The sequence below is a fragment of the Embiotoca jacksoni genome, unplaced genomic scaffold (assembly GCF_022577435.1).
Source record: "Embiotoca jacksoni isolate LCO1_2020_lvr unplaced genomic scaffold, fEmbJac1.0.p SCAF_3, whole genome shotgun sequence".
Taxonomy (NCBI): Eukaryota; Metazoa; Chordata; class Actinopteri; family Embiotocidae; genus Embiotoca; species Embiotoca jacksoni.
The window spans coordinates 5,034,707-5,061,426 of NW_027185381.1; the positions used below are offsets into that span (position 1 = coordinate 5,034,707).

Genomic DNA, 26,720 nt, shown 5'->3' on the forward strand with positions numbered 1-26,720 from the left:
CACAGGTCCGCCGTGTGAAGTTGCAGCTCTCCTCGCCTCTGTGTGACACTCCTGTGTTAGTCGCTGAACACGTCGCCACATTTCCTCATCAGGAGCCGGCGTGGTGAACAGAAACCGGTCAGAGAGGTGAGTTCGAGTCAGTCCTGCTGATCATAGTTTGTTACAGTGTGCATAACTCAATTAATGAGTGGAACTTGATACGTACGTGTTGACCCGATCCCGGAACTGACCCATAATGGTTGCAGTACAGGTTAAAGCAACAAGTTACAAAATGCAAACTCAAATTCCTGCAGATTTTCATTCTGTGCTGTTGTTGTTTTGGGGTACTCAGCAGCTGAATTAGTGTTGCTTCTGGTCTGTCAGCACCACCTGCTCATCACCAGCTCTCCCAGCAGCAAACTTAAGTTGAACGTCCGATTGTCCCTCGACCGACGCATGTCATGACTCACGTCCTCTTTGATTAAAACGCGGCGTGGTCAGCATTCTGTGGCTACGTGTCTTTCCCAAACAGGGAAGGTGAAGCCATGTTCAGAATCCTCAGGCACCACGGAAGGAGGACGCCGAGCCTTCTCGCGGGCCAGCGGCGCTATAAGCACCACAGGGCCATCATGGCCATCCGCCGCGAGGACGTCAACCCCTGGGAAAGGAGGGCGCCACTCGCCCCGCGCCACATCAAAGAGCTCACCAATGCCGGCGTGAAAGTCCTTGTCCAGCCGTCCAACCGCAGAGCGATCCATGACAAGGTGAGGCGCCGAACAGTGGAAAGAAACTTCCTTTAATTTCAACTCTATTTCAGGATAGAAAAAAGGAGTTGGGACCAGAACCTGACTTTTAGGGATTTTACCACTTTATTTAAACTTTCACACATAATCGTGTTAGATTAACTGTTAGAAACTGTTGTTTCAAAGACCAAAACAATTACCTCAAAATCGCCATAGTCGTGAGCGTTTCTGCCAGCTTCCCTATTCAACGCATACCTCGCTTTCAGTACTACATGAAGGCCGGAGCTGTCGTTCAGGAGGACATTTCAGAGGCATCACTGATCATCGGAGTGAAGAGGCCACCGGAGGAGAAGATCATTCCGAGGAAAACCTATGCTTTCTTCTCCCACACCATCAAGGCTCAGGAGGCCAACATGGCGCTTCTGGAGGACTTACTGAAGAAGGTAAGCCCTAAAATATTAATGTGCTGGTCCTCACCCCCATACAGCACACTGCTAATTGAAAGATATCTGTTTACTTACATTTATAGTGAGATATTTTTGCGGAAACTTTCTTCCTTAGCCAAATTCAGAAGGCTATCACCAGTTCTGTATTTGAATAAATACAAAAAATATAAAAAAGTGGGTACAAAATATGTCATGTAGGATTTATTAGTGAATGACTGCTGTAACTGAAGCTTTTGTACCACCAGTTGATATTGTGGATGTGTTTGTGGGACACATGGTCCCTCTGTGATTTTCATAATAATGTGCGCCCAGTGTACTATCACCCAGTGTATGTATCCTATAGACTGTTTTTATTTTATTGGGTCTCAGTTTTTACAAAACCAAAGCAAAGAAAATCCACTTTTGTTGGCACACAACTTTGCACAACAGAATGGCAACATCCCTCTGTTGTGTGGTGGTGTTTTTCCAGGACCCAAATGCAGGCTCACAGACTCGGGTATTGGTTCCAAAATACAATCTTTATTTCCATAAATAAAAACAAACAAACCAAAAGGTGGCACCTACAGTGTCCACTTGCTTCCAAGTCGGGAAGGCAACTCAACCGACTGATCCAGGGAGACATGGCTGGCAGGGCAGCCGGCAGACAGGACCGCTGGAAAAAACAGTCTATAATCGTCCGAGTCGGGAGGGCAACTCCACCGACTGGTGACTCCGACAGGTAGCACTGCAGGTGGAACAGGAGCCGGAGGAACAGGAACGGGAACAGGACAGACGGGTGACTAACTAATGAACCGACAACCAGAGGAGTGCAGGGGCAGGGTACATATAGTCCGGGGAGGTGATCAGGGAGATGCAGCACACCTGCAGGTGGTGATCCGGGGTGAGTGGCTGCATCTGCTGGGACTGGTGAGGGGCGTGGCCACGGGAGGTGAGAAGAGGAGGACACAGAACAAGCAGACAGGGGACTGAGGGGACACAGGAAGAGAGGTGATCGGGGTGTAAAACAGGACTCCTGACAGCACCCCCCCCCCCCCCCCTCCCCTCAAAGGGAGCCTCTCGGCGACCAAAACGACTGGACGGGAGGAGGGACGGAGGACCACAACAACACAAAACACGAGAAGGGAAACCTAGGTGGACGGAGGACGGGCACGGGGCAGGACAGACTGAGTTGACCGTTCCAGAGGACGGCCACACCGGAGGACAGAGCCTGAGGCGGGGTGTCGACCGTGCCGGAGGATGCAGGAGCTGGAGACAGGACGTCGACGACCCGTCCAGCGACAGGAAACGGAGGAGCAGCGCTACTGCCGCGTAGGCCATGCTGCAGGACCCTGCGGGCCAACTCCCCGGCCCGGATGGCGTCTGGATCATTTGCCGCAGCTGGAGGCAGGGCCTGCATGATCCTGTGGACCAACTCCCCGTCCTGGATCGCTCAGCTCCGGCGCTGCGGGGGTAGAAAGTCCGTAGTGGCGACTGACGGGGCTGTGGGCTCGCTCGTGGCGACTGACTTGGCTCGCTCGTGGCGACTGACTGGGCTGTGGGCTCGCTCGTGGCGACTGATGGCCACACGTCCAGAGACCAAGGGCGTAGCAGGACCGGATGGCCGGTGACCCCGGCGTCGCCGCCTCCTTCTGGGGGGTTGGGGGGGTCACAGAAGGCCAGGCGGGTTCCCTCGAACCCAGTCCTGGGTTCAGCGAAAACAGGATCATTCCAGTGGGCCTGACTGGCAAAATATTGAAACAAAGTCATGTACCTCAGACCCGAGTCTGTGGCCGCTGGGTCCTTCCTCGGTCGGTTATGTGGTGGGTGTTTTTCCAGGACCCAAATGCAGGCTCACAGACTCGGGTATCGGTTCCAAAATACAGTCTTTATTTCCATAAATACAAACAAACAAACAAACCAAAAGGTGGCACCTACAGTGTCCACTTGCTTCCAAGTCGGGAGGGCAACTCAACCGACTGATCCAGGGAGACACGGCTGGCAGGGCAGCCGGCAGACCAGCGGACAGGACTGCTGGAAAAAACAGAGTCTATAATCGTCCGAGTCGGGAGGGCAACTCCACCAACTGGTGACTCCGACAGGTAGCTCCACAGGTGGAATGGGAACAGGACGGACGGAGGACTAACTAATGAACCGACAACCAGAGGAGTGCAGGGGCAGGGTACATATAGTCCGGGGAGGTGATCAGGGAGATGCAGCACACCTGCAGGTGGTGATCCGGGGTGAGTGGCTGCAGCTGCTGGGACCGGTGAGGGGCGTGGCCACGGGAGGTGAGCAGAGGAGGACACAGAACAAGCAGACAGGGGACTGAGGGGACACAGGAGGAGAGGTGATCGGGGGTAAAACAGAGGAAACAGAGGAAAACAGGACTCCTGACACCCTCGTTGTCACCCTTTCCCCCCTCCCAACCTTGTAGGAGATTCTACGTGGCAATGAAACTCCAACAAAGAGCCAAATAAAATAAGGTTTTTGTCCCTTCAGAGATATTGTAGAAACATACCTGTACAGCATGGTATGCTCTGTGAAAGAAGGACCGGCTCTTCATGTTAGATTTTAAGGGCTTATTTCAAGGTAATGAAAACATAGCTTTTTTTTTTTATTTTTTTTATTTTAATTTTCATGTGACTAATGAAAACGTGATTATGAAAATTATATTTCTGCTAATAGATCATCATGAATGTTACACACTGAACCTTTAAATGTACAGGTTACTAAGAGAATCCAGGCTGTGCAGGTAATAAAGAAAATGTGTCGATGCTTTGTCGTAACCTGCTTATTGTAAATGTGTGCATTCTTGTCCAATATTGTCATGGTTATCCAAGAAGGATGGAATCAAGGGCAAGTGCGCTTAGTAGTAGAGGGTTGAAGACATTACCCCGCTCATCTAAGAGGCTTCTTCACTTCTGACTGACTGTTGGGGGAGTCACAGGTATTTAGACTCTGGCGTCGTTGGCTCGGCTGTTGACATCACTTGGTTGTGATGTGCCATCAACAGCTGTTGAGAGTTGCGGGGCCGTGTTGAAACAACAATCGTTGGGAATCATGTTGGTAAATCTCCTGCGAAAGGGACGAAAGGACAGCATTTTAGGTGGGGGATACGTGGTGTTGCAGACCTCCTCCTGTGTTGAGTGATGTTTTTTTGTTTTTTTTCACTTTTAATGTAGATGGCCTCCTTAGAATATGTTTGTTGTTGTCCTTAAAGGAGTGACCCTGAGTCTTGACCTTAAGATTTGTCCGTTTGTTGTTAAGTCATGGGTTTTTGTAAGGGTTGTTTAGTTTCATTATGGAGTTATCTTTGCATTAGACTGCATACACTAGATTGCTTTCCTTGTGTTAGAGTGTGCCAGCTTCCATACAAAAGCAGTTTTGACAAGGCTTACCTCTTAACTTGAAACCATTCGAGGTCATCCAACATCATGGAGCTGGTTAAGATATGGCCAACACTGTGGAAAGCTATCATAAAGGCAAAACAATGGCTACTTTGAAGAATCTAAACACATTTCGCCGTGTCATCAGTTTTGTTCAAGAAGTTGGAAAATTGTAAAAATAAAGAAAAACCCTTGAATGAGTGGGTGTGCCGTAACCATTGACTGGTACTGTATAGATGAAACTCAGAGCTTCCTATTCAGAGCTTTTTACTACTTCCACTGCTCTCACCTCCTGTTTTTAACACTGATACTGTACTTATTTATTAAATGGATAATTTCTATGTTTGCTGCTTTTAAAAGAACAAACAAAAAAACAACAGATTTAGATGTTGCACATAAAAAGCCTTCCAGGTACTGGAGGGGAATATGCCTTTTCAGCCAGTGGAATGCTCTTATGTGACATATCTCTCCAGGACATTTTTGACTGATAGCAATTAAAAAAAGAAAAGAAAAAAAAAGGGCAAAGTAGAAGTAACATAATTTAAAGTGGTGAAACCTGTGCCTACTTCAGTAAGTTTAAATAAAGAGATTATTAGAGACTGTAGATGTAATTTGGATTGCATTTTGCAAAGCAGGAAGAAATTTAGAGCAACTTATTAATATGTTTGGAATCAAGTCAGTGGTGCAAACTAAATACTGTGACCAACTTCCACACACTGCTAAGAGTTGGGTTAAAACATTTCTCAAATGCACAAGCCTCCTTCCAATGAAATGCTTCGTCAATGACATCCATACACAGTAATTCCAAAAAGACGGAAATGCTCTGACCAGGTCTGGATGTTAATTTCCAATCAAATTCAGAGTCGCCCCCAAAGTCAAAGTCAATTTTGTCTTTTCAGGAAGTTCGTCTTATTGACTACGAGAAGATGGTCGATCCTAACGGGTACCGGATCGTCGCTTTTGGTCAGTGGGCCGGTGTTGCAGGTATGAAAAAAATGGCCAGGTTTTGCTGCTGAATCAAAATCTATTATTGTTTACGCTCTAATCAACTTTTACCTAATTATAAGGGAAGTCCAATCCACATCGCAAATAAAGTGTAAGTTTAATTTAATCAAAAATCCACAAAAACAACAATATGGTCAACAACAATATCTCTTTCGAGCTATGAATACCTACAACTCCAATCAAATCAGGAAAAACTGTCAATGCAGGTTTCACACCTGCATTTCCTCTCGTCACTTTGCATTAACATGCCACCCGTACATATTTATACAGTAAAGGACATGGCCTCTGGCTATTGCACAATCAACTTGTACAGATATGCTGTGTGTGTATGTCACTATCACATTCAACAGATCTGTGCATTCTGCATTTCAACTAATGTTATTATTAATAGTTTGAATGTTTTTTCAGACATTTCACTTTTTTAATTTTGTTTTTACATTTTATTAATGTTTTTCTGTTTGCACTTCATCCTTAGTCCACTGGTTCTGCATAAATAATTTGTGTATTGATATCTGATCAGACAATGGAGATAATAATAATTGCAAAAATATTCAAATTGCTTATTTTTTACTAATAAGTTCTTACCAAAGTCCTCCGCAACATGCACAGACCTCAGCATTCAGAGTACGTAATTGTGAAACATTGCAATTGCATTGCACCATTCATGCATGATTTCATTTGATCATTGCTGACCTACATTTGCAACCAATCTGGTGGTCAGAAATGCAGTACTGTAGCTTCATCAGCTTCTTATCGGGTGACAGTTTGGGATTCTATTTCCAGGAAATTTACAAAACAGAAATCCAGATTTCAAACAGTTTAAAGATTCAGCTTTGCAAATATTTGGTTATGGAGTAAATATATCAACACTTGTGTTAGCTAGGTACACATTGTCATTTGGTTAATGTAAATGTACTCTGACTGTAAGCAGCACTGTTTGCTGACAAGAAAAATATTTTTATGAATTAAACATGAGCCTGCTGTGGGAAAGAGACATGTAAATTGCAAAACAAAAAGAAAAGGTAAAAGGAAGAAATGAAATTGTTTGTGTGCTCATGTTGAAGTTGGATTTAATGAGAATTTCTCCCTGTTTTTTGCAGGAATGATTAACATTATGCATGGACTGGGACTGCGCTTCTTGGCTCTTGGCCACCACACTCCCTTCATGGTAACAGAGGCCATCTTTCATAAATTCGATTCAAAACCAAAACTGTATCATCATAACTGCAGTGCACTTAATAGTTTCTTTTATTTATTTATTAACATTATTTCTTATTTAACCTTTGCCTAATCCTGTTGACAGTTTTGGCCTTAAATCTGACACAAATGCTACTTCCTGTTTTTCACGTGTTTCGTATCCCTCTGTTGTTTACAGCACATTGGAATGGCTCATAACTACAGGAACGTCAGCCAGGCCATCCAAGCTGTGAGGGATTGTGGGTATGAGATTTCCATGGGGCTCATGCCCGAATCCATCGGCCCCGTCACATTTTGTTTTACTGGAACCGGAAATGTCTCTAAGGTACACAAAGGTTCAGTCAAAAAAGTCAGGTTGAGGATGACTTTTGGGGAAATTGAGTCTCTTATGTGACTAGTTTCTTTCCTGCAGGGAGCCCAAGACATCATCAATGAGCTTCCTGTTGAATACGTTGAGCCTCATGAGTTGAGGGACGTCTCTGAAACGGGAGGTATTACATTCTTCAGCATTAATGGACTCATCCTTATGAGAGTGTAGAGTCAAACTGTAAAAAACGCTACACCAAAGCAAAATAAACCAGAAGCTAATGTATTTGGTTCCTCTTTCCACAATTTATAGATCAGTTTGATTATCTGTTTTGAGACAGTATAGCATAGGGACACACAACGGACAGTTTAAAAAAACAAAAAGAACAGTTCGATCTGAAATTTGGTTGTTTCATGCTTTTCGGGGTAAAGGCAGCCTGGAGCAGATTTTAGGAGCTTTTGTTCCCTCTCATCAGTTAGCCAAAGAATATAATACATTAGCATGCTAATGTCAGTTCATGTATTTTCAACTGAAAGTAGCACTCAAATGGTAATTTAATATGGCTACAGTAAACATGCTAATAAATTTACTGTGACTAACATCAGAGTGTAGCTTTAACATTTAAGCACGATACGCTAATGTAAGTATGTTATCGTGCTCACATTTGGCATGATATATGTACGGAACAAAGGCAGCTTTCACAGCTCCATATCTTGATAACATGTTTCTTGTCAGATATGACCAAAGTGTATGCCACCGTTTTGAGCCGACACCACCACCTGGTGAGGAAGAGCGATGCCATCTATGACCCATTGGAGTACGAGAATCACCCAGAACTGTACACGTCGGACTTCAGGACTAGTGTGAGTTTCCTAGCTTCTGTGCCACCACCACCCCAGCCACCACCCCTTCACTAACCCTGTTACAACACTTCTCGTCAACCTCCCATCTGTTCCTGTCTGTCACTCAGAGGCCTCTATTTCAGTCAGCAGTATTAAACATATTCTAAGGTTGTGTTGGTGTGTCAAAGCACGTGCCACAGGGAACGTGTCGCTTATTTGTGTTGACTTAATGATTATCTTAATCATTACCATTAATTGAAATTGATTTTTATTGAAGTTTTTTTTATTTAAACAGAAAATGTTTACTTTTTTAATTTTTTTGAACGGAAAAATAAGTTTTACAATAACTTATCCAATCTGGCATTCGATGCTGGCTGTCATAATATATCACAAAGAACAGAACATCATCAGAGGAACATCCCATTAAGAAATGTTGTCATCAATGGTGTCATCTTAACCATAGGTCGCGCCCTACACAACCTGTCTGATCAACGGTGTCTACTGGGAACCCCACACCCCCCGACTCCTCAGACGACTGGATGCCCAGAAGCTTATTAGACCACCCAAACCCTCATCTACAGCAGACGAGGGATCACCACAGCTGCCTCACAAGTAAGAACACTCCGACCTCCGAAGAATTTCAAAATTTTTACAAAGCTGTGGTTCTGTCGGAGGTTTCTTCCTGTTAAATGGGACTTTTTCCTTCCCCGTGTCAGGTTTTTCTCCCTTAAAGGGAAGTTTTTTCCTCCAAGATTATGTGGGAATTGTTGAATCGTTGGGTTCCTCTGTATAATGATGTAAAGTTCTGTTGTACGGACTTTACTGTGTTAAGTGCGATCAAATAATCTGTGTTTGGATTTGGCACTACATAAATAAAATGGAAGTGAATTGAATTAAAGTATGAAACATTATTAATATTTATTTATGGGAGCAGCAGCTCACTGATATATGCTATATGGAAAGCTAAAGTTAGCATCGACATTGCCCATTAATCTTTAGGTTGGGGGTTCGATCCCCAGTTCTTCCAGCCACACGTGCCGAAGTGTCTTTGGGCAAGACACTGAACCCACCAAGTTGCTCCCATTTACTATAAAACAAAATTGTTGGTCTTTTTGCTTTGTTTATTTGGCGCTAACTGTTCGTTAGTGGTAAGGATTAGCAGAGATGCCCCTCAGTTGTTCACAAAGCCAGTATTTAATCCAATATTTTCCTATTTGTTATCAGCTTTATGACATATGACAGTGATGTACCTGTCACGCTGAAGGCTGGATAGAAATTCTTGTGAACGGATGGAACACCCATGTTTGTCCATCCTGTATTTCTACATGAATCAAATATCTGCCTGCATGTTTACATGTTTACAAAGTGACAGTTGAGCATGTCGCTTGACCTCACGAGCGCTGTCTCTTCTCTCTCTTTCTACAGGCTGCTGGCCATCTGCGACATATCCGCTGACCCTGGTGGCTCCATAGGGTTCATGAGTGAGTGCACCACAATTAATAAGCCTTTCTGCCTGTACGACGCTGACCAGCACATCGATCACGACAGGTACGGTGCAAAAAGCTTAATGATGTCACAATGTGTCCTCATGCCAACATTACGTGCATGTTTTTGTTTGGGTCAATGTTCCTTGAGTCAGAAAAGTGCTTTTAGTCAGCTGATCCATAGGCTTTGGCGGTCACGTAATTTGTGTCGCTTTGTTAGTTTGTCCTAACCAAGACACTTAGATTTTTTTCATTTTTTTTATTCAAATGAAGCTTTCCTGGAAAAACATTGACTGAAATATTGAGTATTTAATTATTTTCTTAATCAAATGTCTGCACCATTGTTCTATCCCCTGATTTGATTTCAGTTTACGCCACAAAAGAATCATAAACTGTCATGAATATTTGGACAGCTTGATCGTTTTTGTGCTTCAGGCTCTGAACTTTATCTCTTCACTTTTAAGTAAGGGATATTAGACTATATAGACTTTATTAATCCCACAGTGGGGAAATTTAGTCGTCACAGCAGCATAGAAACACAGTTATAAAAAATAAAAAAGGTGCACACAATAGGAAAAAAATTACAAATACATATACAATAAAATAAGAAATAAATATAATTTTTTTGAAAATTGTATATATTACAATAATATGCCAAGTCTCAGCTTTAGTTAAGTAGCTTTACATCAGCAGAAAAATAACTTGTTTAACTGTGTTAGATTTAGCCCCCAAATCAATTCCCAGGGGTTTACATCTTGTGGTGAATCATATGAGGTTCTGGTCTTCTCTTGATAGTTGACAAAAAAAGAAAACACATTCACCTCCATCCTGCTGAACTTTCTTGGCATGATGTGCAGGCCTTTTCCTTACCATGACTGATTTTTTTTTTAGCGTCAGCACTTTTTCTCCTTCGTCCACCAGCTCTTTTGCCATTTTCTAGTTTTCTTGTGAGCATCTGTGTATTTTTTCCTATATTGATGTAAACCCGCTCATATTAAAGCTGAGACTTGACACAGTATCCATTATTGTATTTCATATTGAAAGTGCTGAATCAGACAGCCTAAAAAACAAAACGTGTCACTTTCCAAATACAGGAGTGGATCAATAAGTTATGAAACACTTGATCAGCACCAAAGTTTCACATGATTTTGTGAGCAGTGGTCCGGGTGCTTTGGCAATGTTTGACGCACATGAAACTTGAGCAGAGAGCACACATGAAAGTTTGTGACAAATTATTTGGGGAGCAGAGAGAAATAGCAGGGAACCAAATCCGGCTAGTAGGAGTGGTGGGGAGTAACGATTGTGTTACCGTGGGCAAGAAAAGGCTGCGTTTTAAAAGCGCTGTGAGGGGGTGCATTTCTATTTTGAAGAAACCAAGTGCCATTGCTTCAGGTCATTTACACTAAATGTTTTCCCTCATGCCTCAGAACCTAACAGTAGAAGTGGAGTTGGACAGTCTGACCCTGGGGGACAAACTCACGGTGCACCACCCCCATGAATGATAAAGAAAAACCCACCTGGTTGCATGTGTGACCCGATGCACCTTTTCCAGTTTTGTAACATTCCCGCTCCTATGGAAATGGACATTTCTCTCATTGCTTCATCGCCACAGGCTTCCTGAAGCATTTTAAGGATGTTACTCAATTTCAGAGTTTGACAAAAATTTTGATGCACGCCCTCTTTTCCACTGAGAAATTGCAGGGTACCAATGCTCACAAAAACTTGCATAACTCGGGTGCTGATTTTGATCAAGCAATGGAATTTGTAACACATTTTATGGGTTATGCCTTCGTCCTGTTCCATGCACATTATGGTGCTGTGCATCGTTTGAAAGCAAAAGGAGCAGTCTCAGAATGTATTCATCCACCCTCGTAATTATGGTCTGGACTTTGGAAATATATGTTAGAATGTATAATAGGATGGTTCAATTTTAAAGCAAACTGTACTATCACAGTTGACGGTAAATGGTCTGCCTCCTATTCACCCACTCAATAATGCATTCACACACCAATGGTGTCAGAGCTGTCATGCAAGGTGCCTGCCTATCATTGGGAACAACTGTGGGGTCCAGTGTCTTGCCCAAGGACACTTTGGCATGTGGACAAGAGGACCTGGGATCGAACCGCTAACCGTATGATTAGTGGCTACACTAAATATACAGTACAAATGTTAAGGGCAAAGGGAAGGATACAAACAGGACGATGTGCTGCTAGGCAGGTATCGGAGTGAGAGGACGGACATCATCTTGATAATCTGAGAAAAAAAAAATATTTTTCTTGATTTCTCTGTGTTGCATAAATGTGTTTGCTTTTTTTCTAAAGGTTGAAATAGTATAACTTTCACAAACCTACCAGCTCTTGAGTGTAGATCTGTTATACGCCACACTCTGTAAGAATTTGAGCCATTAGCAAAGCAGTTGCTGATGTCACTAGTCAAAATATTTTGACAGCACCCAAGTGCCAGGGTCTTATGGAGCTCCAGAGAGGCTCTTCTGAACTATCTAATGTGATAAGCATCGCCCTTCTCACCGAGATCTCTGGACAATGTCTCGTCCCTCAGTGATGCCACTTTTTATGTGGATGTCTACTCAGTGTTGATGGTAAATGTATTCAATTGAAGTAATTCATTCCTTGGTGTGCTATATTAACTACAAAAGCTGAGTTTGTCAGCAATTTCATGCTAAACTTAGGTCCTACATGTACCAGGATGCATTGCGTACAAGCACTGCGACGCCTAACCCCAAAATACCAAATCTGTGCCCTTGTACCACCAACACAATAACAAAAAAAGATAAGCAGACAGACAGTATTGTTTGCAGTGAGGAAAACCCCAAGAGACAAGGTGGTTATGCATCAGGAAGCTACTAGTGCTGATCATATACTGCAATATGACCAGTTTTTGTGAACACAAACTACACAACCTGTTGAGAAAACTGCTCGTCCAGCGCCGATGTGTAACTCAACCCTCGTCCACTTTGTCGGCCAAACATAGTTAGGTTACAAAAATAGTCACTCAGTGTTCATCTGTTCCCTCAAGCCCTGTTGCTTTTAGTTGTCTTTTTCAGTTTATTGTCGCTTTCCTGGGAAAAGGTCTCCAGCATACCGCTGTCCAAGTTGGGAGAAATGTTCATACATAGTAGTGGTCATCGGAAACCGCTTCCAACAAACAGTGTCTCTTGGCATCAGAAGGTATTTTGAACAAAGGAACCACCCGCTGTTTGCTCTTGGCAGCTCCGTTTTCTAGATGGTTCCCGCTGGCCAGACCCTCTTGCACGGCTTCAGCAGCCGCAGCCACAGTCTCTGCCTCGCTCTGCTGCATTTCTTGACTGTATACTCTAGCTCAAATGAATGCAAGTGAATATATCAGTCAGCCGAAACATTATAAAATGTATCCCCGTCCATAACATCGTAACCCCTCTAGATTTTGGGATGCCGTTTTTGCTTTTGGAAACATACATATAATTGCAATACAAGAGAAGAGTCCAGGTTTTTGTTGTGGTGTGACATCTGAAGTGCCCCCTGGCAACCCAGACTACTCAATTAGCCTGTAGTTCTTCCAACCACTGAACACATGAAATGACCGCCAAGATGCTAAAAGAACTTAGGAAGGAAGCCGAGGAATTTTTTTGCTTTAATTGACTACTTTTACACATTAATTTTGATTAGACATCCACATAGAAAGTCGCAAGTTTTCCTTTTTAGGTGCCATGCGTCATTGTGACATGTCCCTCGTGTCATCATTGCCAGTGATCTGCCCTATCTCCACTATGTCATCAGCAGACTTGCTAACGGAATGGGAGTTTTTTTCTGATGGTGAAATGTAAATAGAAAAAGAGCAAAGACCTGTCATCAGTTTGTGTCATCCATTCTGCTTTATGAACTGCACAATCCTCCGCCCTCTGTTGGGTACACCGAGTTAAAAGTAATACATAAGAATTGTTATTTGCACTACTCTAAGAGGTGTTTCTGTTTTTTAGTCTGCCCTTAATAGGTGGTGTCGATCATGGATTATAAATAAAGATCAACGACAAAAGTACAAGTTCACAAAAGTGAAACCAGAATCTTCACAGTAGTGATTGGACGATTGAGATGTCATATTAAGGTCCTGGCTTCTGTTTGACCCAAATGTGGGACCGACCTAAACATTGATTGTCTAGCTCATAGCGTATGACCTGGGGTGGAGGGGTGGTATTGAACTCCCGCTTCTTGTCCACAATACGCAATAAGTCTGTCTGGTTGAAATGACATCAACAGAGAAAGATGGCAGTTCCCATTTCTAATGGTGTACAGACCAAACGCGAGGCGAACATCCACATTACTCGCATGAGTACGGGCGTTAAATATTTTCAACTTCGGCAGACGCGAATGCGCGGACATTCGCGTCTTTGCATTGGCTTTGTATGTAATCGCTAGGGATCAGACATGTACTCGATCAACTACAACTCGCGTTGATTCATTTCTGCGTTGTTTCAATCAGGTTTCTTTAAAATATCTTCAGCCGAATTACTCGTAACTCTGCTTCTGCCGGTTTGCCTCTGTATGTCCTTTTTTTTTTTTCCCATCGGCTCGCTCCTACCTCGTTCAGATATCTTCACTCAGCTGACCGCTTTCAGTGAGAACATAGTGTTAGGCTGAATGCATATTTCAATGTGGACTGTCTGCATAAATCATCCAGCTTCCTACCATCAGTTTATTTAATAAAACAATAACCCCCCCCCCCACACACACACACACACACAGACACACACACAGACACACACACAGACCCACATATTATTTGCTGAACAAAATACAAAGTAAAGTATATTATTATTTTTATAAAAAATTGTATATGACGAGCCTGACATTTTTCAACAATAACAATAAATATAGCAACTTTTATATATATATAAAACCTGGTCTGTAAATAGTTCTCTTGCTCTTGTGATTAAAAACATTGCTCTGAAGCTCAATTCTGGGGCTCTTCTTTAAATATCTTTCTAATAAATAATACATTTAGCGATTTCTAAAGGACCCATATCAATAAGCAACTTCCAGTTACTTTGCAACCGCTTCTGGTTTTAGCACTGCCCACTCCCGGATTGAGCCCCGCCCCACCCGAGTACGGATACCGATAATTTAGTTGGTTTAACAGATACAGATACAGATAATGCTGTAATCGCTCATCCCTATTCGCTCCGCGGGAGTAATTCGCTTCGTGTTTGGTACACAGCATAAGACACTTCTTGGGAGCTTTCATGTCATACGTGTCTGAATATAGTCTCTGGGGTAGATAAAATAATGGAAACACCAATCAATATCACAAAACACAACACGATTCATAAGAATGATATAATGCTGAGTCAACATTCTAAAAAAACAGTCTCAAGAAAAAACTGCACATTAGAACCTGCATGAAGACAGGATTTATTGCAAGATTGCAGTAACTTGAACTACGACTACCTAATATAACAAGTGAGTGTCATCTAAGTGTAAACAACACAGAATATGGTCAATACGGTCTACAGGATGAGTAGTTGTTGGCAATGTACTAAAGGTATCAATCAATAAGCAATATTTTGTTTGTGGTCCCGGTAGTGTGGAGGGAAACGGAATCCTCATGTGCTCCATTGACAACCTTCCTGCTCAGCTCCCCATTGAAGCCACAGAGTACTTTGGAGACCGGCTGTTTCCATACATCTGGGAGATGGTAAGGCATCTGATTTTAAGGTAAGGAGACAACCTGGCGATGCAGCTGGGTTTCTGTCTCGCTATCTGGTGCTTTCTGCTTGTGCCGGGCTTTCGGTTGAGCTTGCTCTGGGAGAGAGCTGTGACAGGTTTCACATGGTGAATAAAAAGTCCCTGACAGCCATGACTAATTTTCTCGTCAGTTTCTTTATTTTTGGTAAATTTCTCTCATTACCAGCTGCCTTCAGACGCCACCAGATTGTTGGAGGAAGAGGAATTCAGCCCGCAAGTCAGAGATGTAAGTAGCTTAAGGGGAGTTGTAGTAAAAATGTATCACTGGATTTGCTATAGAAGTATATATCTTAAATTTCTAATTTAGCAATTTACCCATTGATTTCCAGCTGATGTGTGCATAAATGAGCAGCAAATTCATGTGTCTTTATTATCTCTGTATAATTTGACATTTAATATACCTGCATGTTGATTTAGAAGCAAGTAATATGTTGAGTATATGTGTCATTTTAAAACAAGTGTTACTTAACATACAGACTCGGGGCTCTACTGGATAATGTGACTATTCTCTAGGTCATGACTTCTAGTTATATTTAATTCTGATTAGTTATGTATTTCAGTTTGGCATGTCAGATAGCTCTAAATAATAGGATGACCATGAGCCAAGGCTGCTTTTGCCATGCAGAAGCATTTTAGAGACAGAAGACCATTCACACATCCACAGCCTTCATTACCTCCTATCTTTATTCATATATTGTAAGATTTATTTTACTTTTGTGGAGAAAATTGAAATAATGAGGAGTTTTGTGAGATTTGATGCCACCTTTTAAATTTTTTTCATCCCTCAAGGCTGTCATCACCTCTAATGGAGCATTAACCCCAAAGTTTGAGTATATTGAAAAACTTCGAGAAAGAAGGTACGATTCTTTTGGACTGTAACTGTATTCAGTATGTGTGAACTGTTACTAGCTATATTTGGTGTCAATTTTAGGTTTTAAAATGGTCTCAGTAGAATGTTTGATATTTGTTTGTATTTGTTGATAATTTGGAATATTTCTCATTTAAATGTTCATAAAAACTTTCAAAATGTTACTTTGGTACACACCTGTTCCATCTGTGAGTTATTGCAACCAAACTAAGGATAAAATGTGTAAAGATTACGAGACAGGTAACATTTACCATTTGTTTCTTATGTTGTAAAAGCCAGCTTTCCAAACTGTAGAGGTCATTAGTCACAGTTTAATAACTCACTAAAAGTTTTGAAATATTTGTGCTTTTTAGTATCCTGTTTTTGTTATTCCAGTCTTTAACCCTTTTTTGTAGCATTGCAGTTTGTCATGTTTTAGCATCCTCGAGCCAGCAGTGCTTAAAGCTGGAGTCCCAGTGACTAACCGTCACCTTGTGGTTGTTTCTGCACAGTGCCCTCTGGTGTTGGCATTAACACCTTGCATGGCCTGCGTGCTAATAGGCCACCATTGCTAGCCAACTGCAGAAGCTGGGAGTTTGTCCTTGGGCATCGAGCGGTAGAAACAATCTTTTCTTCTCACTTTTTACAAAAAACGCCTTAACCCGTTGTGTCGCATCAGTCCGTCTTGTCTCGCCTTGTTTTAGCATGCATTTTTTAAATTTGGAGCCAGATGAGATCAATGGCAATTCAATTTTTCTGCATCCATTACAGAGATGGGTCCAAGACACTTAGGCGTAGCCTATCACAAAGACTGGAACTGTGAGCAAACTGCTAGCCTCCCACCATCAAAAGAGAGAGAGAAAAAATATCAACCTTTAAAACACTCCAAACCGGTCAATCAAATATATCAGGAGTTTCTGAGAAATGTTTTATTTCGAAATAGGACTACAGCGTGTCAACAAAACTGGCGAAATGGTTCAAAGCCATTATGACTGGCAAAGATTATGAACGCAATGAACAAATACTGTTGATACAGATAATTAAATGAAGCTATTCATTGTGTATCTGATTTCATATGTTTAAAAAAACACTACAAATATGTAAAATAAATGAAATAAAATGGCCAACTTTGGTGTTTTGTCATATTAGGTGAACAACATAATATAACAACAGTCATATGTACTGAGATTTTGTGGAGAGACATGTCAGTCCCCAGCCACTTGTAGCATGCCTTTCAGAGGTCATACCTCAGTGCTTTCTGAGCACTAAATAGACAGTACTGTTTTTAACAGTGAGTACTGTTAAAGACACTTCCAGTTTTTTGACTCTGTAAACTGAAAGCAGAAATTGGCTGTAAATGTGTGAATCTAAACATTTCACTCTGTGGCTAATATTTCATTAAAGTACCACTTTTTCAATATATACAATATTTTATGCAGGTAGAGTTCAAAATTTTTGCTCCAACCCGGATCCTCAGAAAATGTTAAGCATGTACTACTCTACTCTAAGTATGATTTGGCAATGTGAAAAACTAGAAAAAAAAAGTTATTTGATCAAATATTGTATTGACAGAGTTGTACTTTTGATAATAAAACGTCCCGCCAGACATGTTATAAGATGTATATAATATACTCTACATTGAACAATAATTTTTGTCTCATGGTTTCTACACAAAAAAAACCCAATTATCTTCTAAAAATCCCTTAAATAACATCTACTCCTTCTCTCACTTTAAAAATGTCTGAATTATTTATATGCAAATATATTTCATTTCAAAATGTTCTCTAAACTGTCTCATACTTCACAGAAAAGTCTGTTCTTAGTGTATGCACTCTGGACGCTTTAGGTTTCATTGTACTTGTGAAAGATGCATCAGACTAAGATAGAGTTGCAACACAAAACATGCTCATAGGCCCTTAAAATTATATTTTCAATGATCATAGAAGATCCCCTCCAACCCTCTTTTGCAGATGATTATGATGAAACTAGTTAAACCTGGAAGACGGTGCATGTACATCATTCAGCACAATAAAGTTTAAACATTCAACTGTGGGAACAAGGACATGTTTTTCATTCGAGACAGACTTTGAATGATTAGTAATTCATATGTCAGTCTTACTAATATTACTAGGATTTTTAACTTTTAACAAAGGAGCTAGCAGTTTTTCCTTGTTTCCAGTTTTTGTGGTAAACTCTGGGTCTTAGACAAATCTCCATACTCAACTGAGAGATTAAATCCATCTTTTCTGGCTTTGTTTAAAACAGCGTATTTGATTTCTCTAAAATCAGACTTTTTAGAAATTATTCATTTGCATGGTTATCATTTCATTGCAATTCATGAAAATCCACTCAACATTAATTTCTTCAGTATTATCTTTTCAATCTGATTTAATACTTTTCGCAGGCTATATTGTGTGGATTGATTATGCAGTTTTCTTATTTTCTTGCTTTTATTTAACTTCAGTGAATATTGCACTGAAAAACATTTTAATGTGCCTATACAATCTATTGTGACTCCTTAAACCATAACAGTAATGATATATTTTTTTGTGGATCATTAACAATCAGGCTCAATGTAGCTCTATTAACAACTTAATTAAAGAGATTTCAGCCTTGTCTTGAGAGTCGATCCTCAAGAAATGTTCCGATCACACATATTTAGGCCATCTCTAAGACTTGATTACATTTCTTCCTAACTGATCCTAAGTATCATTTTTCCAGACAAGCCATGCCACCAAAATCTTAATCCTTTTGATTAAGTTTGGCTCCTTAAGATATGTAAACTCGGGGAGAAATCCTTCTGAGGGAACAACTATCTTTTATTTTTTTTAATTAAGAAGACAAGTGCCATGCGGACCTCCAGTCAGTCACGCTGCGACTTTTGCCATTATGCAATGTCGCTTCTAATTAGGGCACAGCTAACGAGTCCACGGGTCTGACTCCTGGGGGATTTGGCGGGGGTTGGTTGTAGCTGGTGGTGGCATATTAATGCTACAGGATACTCTGGGTGATGCCTCTATTAGTATTATAATGCTGGTGTTATTGTTGTTCTTGTGTAAAGATAATCTGGCATGCACACAGAATCCATGCAGCAAATGAATACAGTTGTTTGAAGAAGAACTCTCAGTTTATTTAAAAGACTGATCACTCCTCAGTACTTTCTGAGCATTATATTATGCATTGTTAAGGACACTGTAAATTGAAAACAGAAATTGGCTGTGAATGCATTGTCAGATTCTAAACTTTTTTTTCCTGTAATATTTACCACTTTTTCATTTTATTCAATATATATGTAGTTGTTACAAACGTTGGATACAGCCCTGATGCTCAGAAAACATTTCACATATATTTCTTCATAAAGTCAGATGTCTTAATTAGAAAGTAATTTTGTTAAGTTTGGTATTGACTATCTATCTATCTATCTATCTATCTATCTATCTATCTATCTATCTATCTATCTATCTATCTATCTATCTATTTATCTATCTATCTATCTATCTATCTATCTATCTATCTATCTATCTTTGTCTTTAATATCCAAGTGATTATTATTTGATTATTATGATTTTTTTTTTTAGTATTGCTTTTAGGTTACCAAAATTCTTCATTCTTAATACATATTAACCAAATGTAATTTTTTAGTTGACTTTCAATTATGACTAAAAGTTAAATATTTAACAAAATAGCAATGCAAAATATTTGATATTAACTATTGTTTGCATATAAATTGATGGCACACCAAAAAACATTTTACTTATGGCCACAAGTCATTTTCAAAGTAATTGTGAGATGTGGACGTCACGAGACAAACCATTTTACTTTTGATCATACATGTGGTTTTCAGGCATTTGGTATTTTAAAACGGATATTTCATACAAACATTATTTTCAAGATGTTCTTTTGATGATTTTCTCCCTGTGCTCTTCCCGCCCATCCCTGCTGGCCTTCCTCTTCCTCTCCTCCCGGTTGAGTCCAGATCCTCATCAGTCACTTAGTAATTGTTAGTTTTGCTGCCACTTTGACTGTGTACATGTAGCATTGTTACAACACAGATGTTTACATTCATCCTTCTGAGATTTTCACAGGCAAATGGTAATTCATTTATTAAAGGATAAAGACAAATGTATCAAAATTGGATCCATCAAAACAACAAAAAGTTAAAACCATTGTACTTTGAGCTGCATTCTTTCAAAGATGTTTTTAAGCTGTGGGTAACTTTAAACGTGTTAATTGCACTATTAAAACACATTTTTGTCAAAGTAGATTTGTTATATTGTACCGCAACTGGTAACAAGGACTGCTAATGGAAAAGTTAAGTAAAAGTACACATTTATTGGCTAAAGTTTCAGGATTCAAGTTATTGCACACTACATAATTCAAAGACTTTGCAGGAAAAAAAAACGTTCAATTTACTGATGCTGTGACTTCTGGGCTGTAAGTGGGTCACATTTTGTATGGTAACACTGACATTGTTCACAAGATAACTTAATGATTTCATTTTGTCACTTTTTTTTTTAATCCAAAGTTATACATTTTGAAGATTGGCAAGAGAAACTTTTAACTGAATGCAGGCTAAAATTATGCTGTATTGGTTGCTTTTTGATTTAAAAACAAAATGTGTAAAGAGTCAAAGTTGAGTGGCCTGAATGTTTTAGCCAGAAAGACTGTAACACTGGTGGATGATTAGACTGGTTCCAATTCATTCATCCAGTTTTAAGGACCAGAAGGAAGCATCACAGTTCGATTCCTTCTGTGTTGTGAAGACAATTGGATGAAGAATTGACCCAATAGAAACTCTTTTGGGTTTTGACTGATAGTTAAATAAGGAATGCAATTAGTTAGTTGTAAATACTGAAATTAATGATGCAGTTGCAGGCACCGAAACAGCTGTCATCTTTAATGAACACAGGAATTATTCACTTTTTTAAATTCTGACTTTCCCTGTGTTGCTTCCATCTTTAGAAACTGACATTGTCCAAATTTCATAAATCTGATCCCAGCCTGTTAAACGGAAACACTGTCACTTAACCTGACTGAAGTGTTATGATAACAGGTTTCTAACTCGGCATGCCTGTCCTTCAGGGAGAAGGCTCAGATCATGAAGAATGCTGGCATGAAGCGAGTACTGCTGCTGGGGTCAGGGTACGTCTCTGGACCTGTCGTTGAGTATCTGACTCGGGATGAGAAGACCCAGGTCACTGTGGGTGAGTTTGTCACAGAAACATTGAAAAGCTTTTTACATTTTAAATAATGTAAATATTTTAAATATATGCAATAATGCAATCTATGCTCAAATGTTGACTAACAAGTCAACTATGTCTCAAAACCTTCAGGACCAAGCAGGACAGTCTCGTGTCATGTGACCCAAGTTCCACACTTTCAATTGTGGGATCACATGCAGTAGTTGAGATTTGAGTTTGTTCCTGTGGTAGTGGGAGAAAGATAATTGCCTTTTATGATTTGAACTTTTATTTAGAATTAATGCTGATTTTCTAAATTATTTAGTAATAATTTTAAACAAATAACTAATATGGTTCATTGGGACTTTGTGAGTGTGGTTCAGGTTCAATTAATAGTGGCTTGGCATCATCACCCTACACCCTTGACACCCTACAGCTGTCCTCACATTTTACAGTGAAATATTGCTCAAACCTTTTTGGCACATTTAAGTCCATGACATCCCCGTCTCCCAAATGATCCCACTCCACTTCAGACTAGTGAGAAAGACAAAATGAAAATATAAACAGTGTTCCAGTAGGATGAAGTTGTAGCAGTGGAGTTGTACGTGCACATGTACGTGCAGAGAAACAAAAAATTGCATGCATGCTATTATTACATTATCAGTTTATATGCTTTACTCACAGGTGTGTGAATTGACCTGGATATGAAGTGGGCGTAGTGTAAAATGATATAAAGTTAGATTTTTATGAGACAGAGTCATCTCCTCCTTTAGTCTCTTCTTCTGTCCTCCCAAAAAAAAAAGAAAGAAGAAAGTCAGAGGTCCTATTTTAACAGTCGTGTACCGCCGCTAGGAAATTTAAGCACTGAAAACACCGATAGAAAGCTCGTATGTGACTAACTAAATATTTTTAAGCTGATTAAGAAAATAGGTTTTTAAGCTCTTTAAAATTTACTGGGAATCCAGTTATTATTGAAACCACCATAGATCTAATGTCCAATTCCTGCTCCTCAGAATTTAAGTCCTTTAACTTGTAATGAGGATTGTGCCAGCGTAAATGTCATGAGCTTACCTCTGGCACTACCCCCCAGACAAATTTTACATTTTGTACCTTCACAGTTGATAAGGCACTAGGAATAAGCTGAATCATAAATAAGTTGTTTTCTCTGTCTAATATTTTAATAGTGTGGCAGCAAAGAACACCCGAGGGCACAGTAGCAGGACATTGACTGTGTTTTCTTCTTTGTGTTCAGCGTCGGCGCTGTTGAAGCAGGCAGAGGAGCTGGCAGCCAAATATCCCAACACTATCCCCGTCACACTGGATGCTAGCAGCCAGGAAGGACACCTTGACTCTCTGATCAAAGACCATGACCTGGTCATCAGGTACAGTAAGCACTGCACTGTAGGACAAAAATTATAACTCTTAAACATTACATGTGTCTATTTATTTAACCTTAATTTAACCAGGTAAAACCTGTGGAGATAAAATCTCTTTTTCAATGTTGACCTCGGCAGCAAGTTACATGCCAAGGGCACATCAATTACATTCTGTCTGTGTCTATGCATCAGAAAAGAGTTTAAATTTAGTGTGACAAAATGAACTATACATTACAGCAAGAACATGTGGTTAAAAACTGCTGTTGGCTTTTGTCAAAACTAGTTGGAGAGGCTAGATTTAGTCTAGCCTGCAGGTCATTCCAAGACCAAGGATAAGATTTTTCCTGTCTCAATTTTCACAAGCTGCACTCAAGCTTAACCCATTGTTGGATCTAAGATTGTATTTTTTTTTTTTTTTTTTTTTAAAGATAAACAAACTAAGAACATAAGTAGATGGGTGATCTGCCAAGAATTAGCTTTGTATATTAAAATAAACCTGTGCTGCATCCTGAGCATACTAAATGAAGAACATCTGATCACAGTGTGCTGTCCTGTAGCTTGAGTTTAAAATGTATCTCAATGCAGCATGATAAAGAGGATCAAGTAAGTCCAAAGTGGACAGACAGGCAAATCTCATAATGATATCTCTATAATCTTGTTAAGACAGGAACTGACGCGTGACCAAATGTTTACGTGAAGATTAAGCAAAGGGCGATTTTAATCTAAGGGAGCCAAAGTAAACTTGGGTTTCTTAATTAGAGTTTCAATGTGATGCTGTATTATAAGGTTTTTTTTTATCCTACTAAATACCGAGATACATATAGGTATCAACAAACTCAATCGTAACATCTTCCAGGATGTTAAAAGAGAGGGAAGGAACATTAGATTTACTGGGTGGAAATAGCAGAGTCTTTGTTTTGTTTGCATTTAAAAGTAATTTCAGATCAATAAGGGTATGTTGCAATTAGACCACAAGTCTGCACGTTGCAATCTCAGAGGAAATAGCAGAGTAATGAAGGACTGTATGATCAGCATACATATGAATGTTTCACACGGGAACAAATATCATTGATGATAGAATAGAAAAAAGTACAGGCCCCAAAATAGACCCCTGTGGAACACAACAGGGTGAGGCCTGGAACACACTGCCTGCCTGGCGTGTGCGTTACTTTTCACGTGCTGCTTCGCTGCAGCATGGATGAGAGTGTGTGTATCCACATCGGCTGCATGTCACCAGCCTGTCAGCTATGGTGCTGCGGCTGTAGGTCCAGATAACGGCCATCATTATAATATTTTTTTGGGGTCCAACAGTTGATGAGTTGTAACCAAAAAGCAAGCATGTGGTTTTCGACACACACAAAGCACTTTGAGAACGTAAGGTGATAAAGAGCTATACAAGTGCAGACCATTTATCATTTACCATTGTAGCCTCGTTAAAGTAGTCTATAAAAGGTTTCCAGGTCTCTTCGAAGGGGTCATTGGAGCCTCTGAGTGAGAATCGGATCTTTTCATGTTTTATATGATTTAAGATCTCCTTTAACCAACTGTTGTGGTAGGGTGTGTTTTCACTTCAATGATATAAGGCGTCGAGCTAAAAGTGTCGTAAACGATACGATGCGCCGCCCCTGCCCTGTATATTTTAGCTGGGAACTGCACAGGGCACGCATGCAAAATAGGCATCTGTTCATTTTATAAAAGATGCACTGTGTCTTATCTCATACATTAATATGGACGGCAAAATGAATTGACGCTACGCAGCAACAGGTAACGCACGCACCACGCAGGCGTGTGTTCCTTAGCCTTAGAGGCAACATTACCAATTTTAATAAATAGCATGCGGTTAGTTATATAACTTTAAAACCAACTGACCACCTTACAACCGCTATCAGCCTTCAATGGGATGTTAATTTACAAGTGATGATTTGCAACAAGTCATCTTTTCCCTGTGGAACTGCTTTTTTCAATGTGATTATATCCCCTAAAATATTTCAATATTTGAGGGGAAGTTGATTAATTCTAATGAATTTAAGAATAATACAGCAGCAGCAGTTGAACATAGAACGATTTCCTTTTTAGTTTTAGGTTCGCTAAAGTTTCAATTTAATGGTGCCAATTATTTTGAAACCAGTTTTCTTCCATTGTGTGGGGTTGCACGCAGATCAGCCCCACACCATCAGACTATGCTGAACTATCATTAATCCACTTAAGATGATGTCATCATCCATCTGTTCTAATATCATCTCCTCCCTGTGCTCCTCAGCATGCTGCCCTATTCGTTTCACCCACTCATCGCCAAACACTGCATTCGGAGGAAGGTGAACATGGTGACAGCCAGCTACCTAAGTCCCGCCATGAAGGAGCTGCAGAGCAGGTGACAACAAAACACACAAAGCTTTAATTAGATTTATTAATACTTCACTGCCATTTTCATTTCACGGGGAGGCTGTGGCTCAGACGGTAGAGTGGGTTGCACACCAATCAGAGGGTTGGTGGTTCAATCCCCAGCTCCTCCTGTCCACATGCCTAAGTGCCCTTGAGCAAGACACTGAACCCTGAGTTGCTGCTGATGTTGTTCCATCAGTGTGTGAATGTTCTCCTGATGGCAGCACCTTGCATGGTGATCTGTCTCATTAGTGTGCGAATGGGTGAATGGGAAAACCATGTTAAAGCGCTTTGAGACCAAAAGGTGATAAAGCGCTATACAAGTACAGACCATTTACCATTCATTTCAAAAACAAAAACAATGCATTTGACTTGAAATGTCTTGCTTCTGCTACTGTTTTTACACCACTGGTCAGAAAGTGGCTTTAATTATGTATGAATTCATCAATTAACGATATTACACACAGACATATATGAATTAGGCCCCTTTATGTCATTAATGTAAACAAAAGCAAACTCTGGATGTAAAATCAAAATGATGAGAAGACATGAGAACATAAGAAAATGTAAAATAAATGTAAATAGGTGAAGTTGGAAGGAAATGTTAGATTAAAAATAGTACATTGGAAAATAATATGAATAATAATGAAGGTATATAGACATGAAAAACACATTATCTAAGAGTAACATTTTATGTGTATTTACGCTGTGTGTGTGTGTGTGTGTGTGTGTGTGTGTGTGTGTGTGTGTGTGTGTGTGTGTCAGTGCGGAGCAAGCAGGTATCACCATTGTGAATGAGATGGGGCTGGACCCGGGTATTGACCACATGCTGGCCATGGAGTGTATCGACCAGGCCAAAGCTGACGGCTGCACTGTGAGTCAGCACATGCTCTGTGTGTGTGCGTATGTGTCAGGTGATGACACAGACAGACACAGGCTTTCTTTCAATTGGATCTATCCATTGATCCATAAACTGACAGACAGTCCACATGTTCTCGACTACTGAACTTCACACAGGTTTTTATCCAGACACAGGCATTCTTAGCTATAACGTCATTGCTATAACAATATAGATCATCTATCTGAGATTTTTCAAATTTTTGCAATTTTATTGACATGAATCACTAAACGGCAATTAACAATGCCTTCAGGAAATTGCAATCTTGCGATAATTGATGCAAATTCAACCAATCTCATTTTTTTCAAACAAAACTTGCTTTATTTGCAGAAATAACCCTGGTGACTGTAAAGTCATCAAGGCTCTCGAACATCTCTTCTCATCATTAAAGCAAGCTGTCCGGGAAAAAAAAAAAAAGGAAAATCAGGACGTGATGGGCTTTCTGGAAAATGTGGTCCCATCATGAAAATTAAGCTACTAATAGTGCAGCTTCTCTGTGTCAGTTTAATCATAGTGTTAGATTACATGACTTTCAAACACCCATGATATTATTTAAGAAGCAATAAAACATATTTTTTTCAGAAGGTATAGCCTTTGTATTCTATATTGCAATCACAGACTGTGATCTGTGTTGTAATGGTAATGTCACTCTTTACGTATATTCACTGTTTTTTTTTTTTTTTTTTTTTATCCATAGTTCTTGCAAAGAGCAGGTAGTGGGATTTAGAGGCAACTAGCGATAAATTGCAGATTGCAGCCAGCTCCATGACTCACTTCCACCTTTCCAAACATGTAAAATAATCTATGGTGGTTGTGAAGGGACCTGCTCCTTATGTAGATATTAAGGGCTCTTTCTAAGGTAATGAAAACACAATGCTTTTTAGTTTCAAGTAATTTAGGTGAATGGAAACAAAATTATAATTATTATAGT

General features: G+C 40.2%; 1 protein-coding gene across 2 annotated transcripts in view; it reads left to right on the plus strand.

The window, feature by feature from the left end:
* Positions 1-26,720, plus strand: part of aass (aminoadipate-semialdehyde synthase) — a 42,939-nt gene continuing 16,219 nt past the window's right edge. Inside the window, exons 1-17 of one of the 2 annotated variants that reach the window (XM_069162694.1) lie at positions 1-126; positions 481-743; positions 989-1,165; positions 5,433-5,517; positions 6,639-6,706; positions 6,914-7,060; positions 7,148-7,226; positions 7,778-7,905; positions 8,348-8,496; positions 9,310-9,432; positions 14,945-15,056; positions 15,273-15,332; positions 15,896-15,963; positions 21,036-21,157; positions 22,386-22,515; positions 24,770-24,880; positions 25,657-25,765. In XM_069162694.1, coding sequence (XP_069018795.1) covers positions 525-743; positions 989-1,165; positions 5,433-5,517; positions 6,639-6,706; positions 6,914-7,060; positions 7,148-7,226; positions 7,778-7,905; positions 8,348-8,496; positions 9,310-9,432; positions 14,945-15,056; positions 15,273-15,332; positions 15,896-15,963; positions 21,036-21,157; positions 22,386-22,515; positions 24,770-24,880; positions 25,657-25,765 — 1,887 coding nt within the window. In that variant the 5' untranslated portion in view covers positions 1-126; positions 481-524. The remainder of the gene's footprint in view (positions 127-480; positions 744-988; positions 1,166-5,432; positions 5,518-6,638; positions 6,707-6,913; positions 7,061-7,147; positions 7,227-7,777; positions 7,906-8,347; positions 8,497-9,309; positions 9,433-14,944; positions 15,057-15,272; positions 15,333-15,895; positions 15,964-21,035; positions 21,158-22,385; positions 22,516-24,769; positions 24,881-25,656; positions 25,766-26,720) is intronic. The other variant, XM_069162693.1, reaches the window with a different exon arrangement.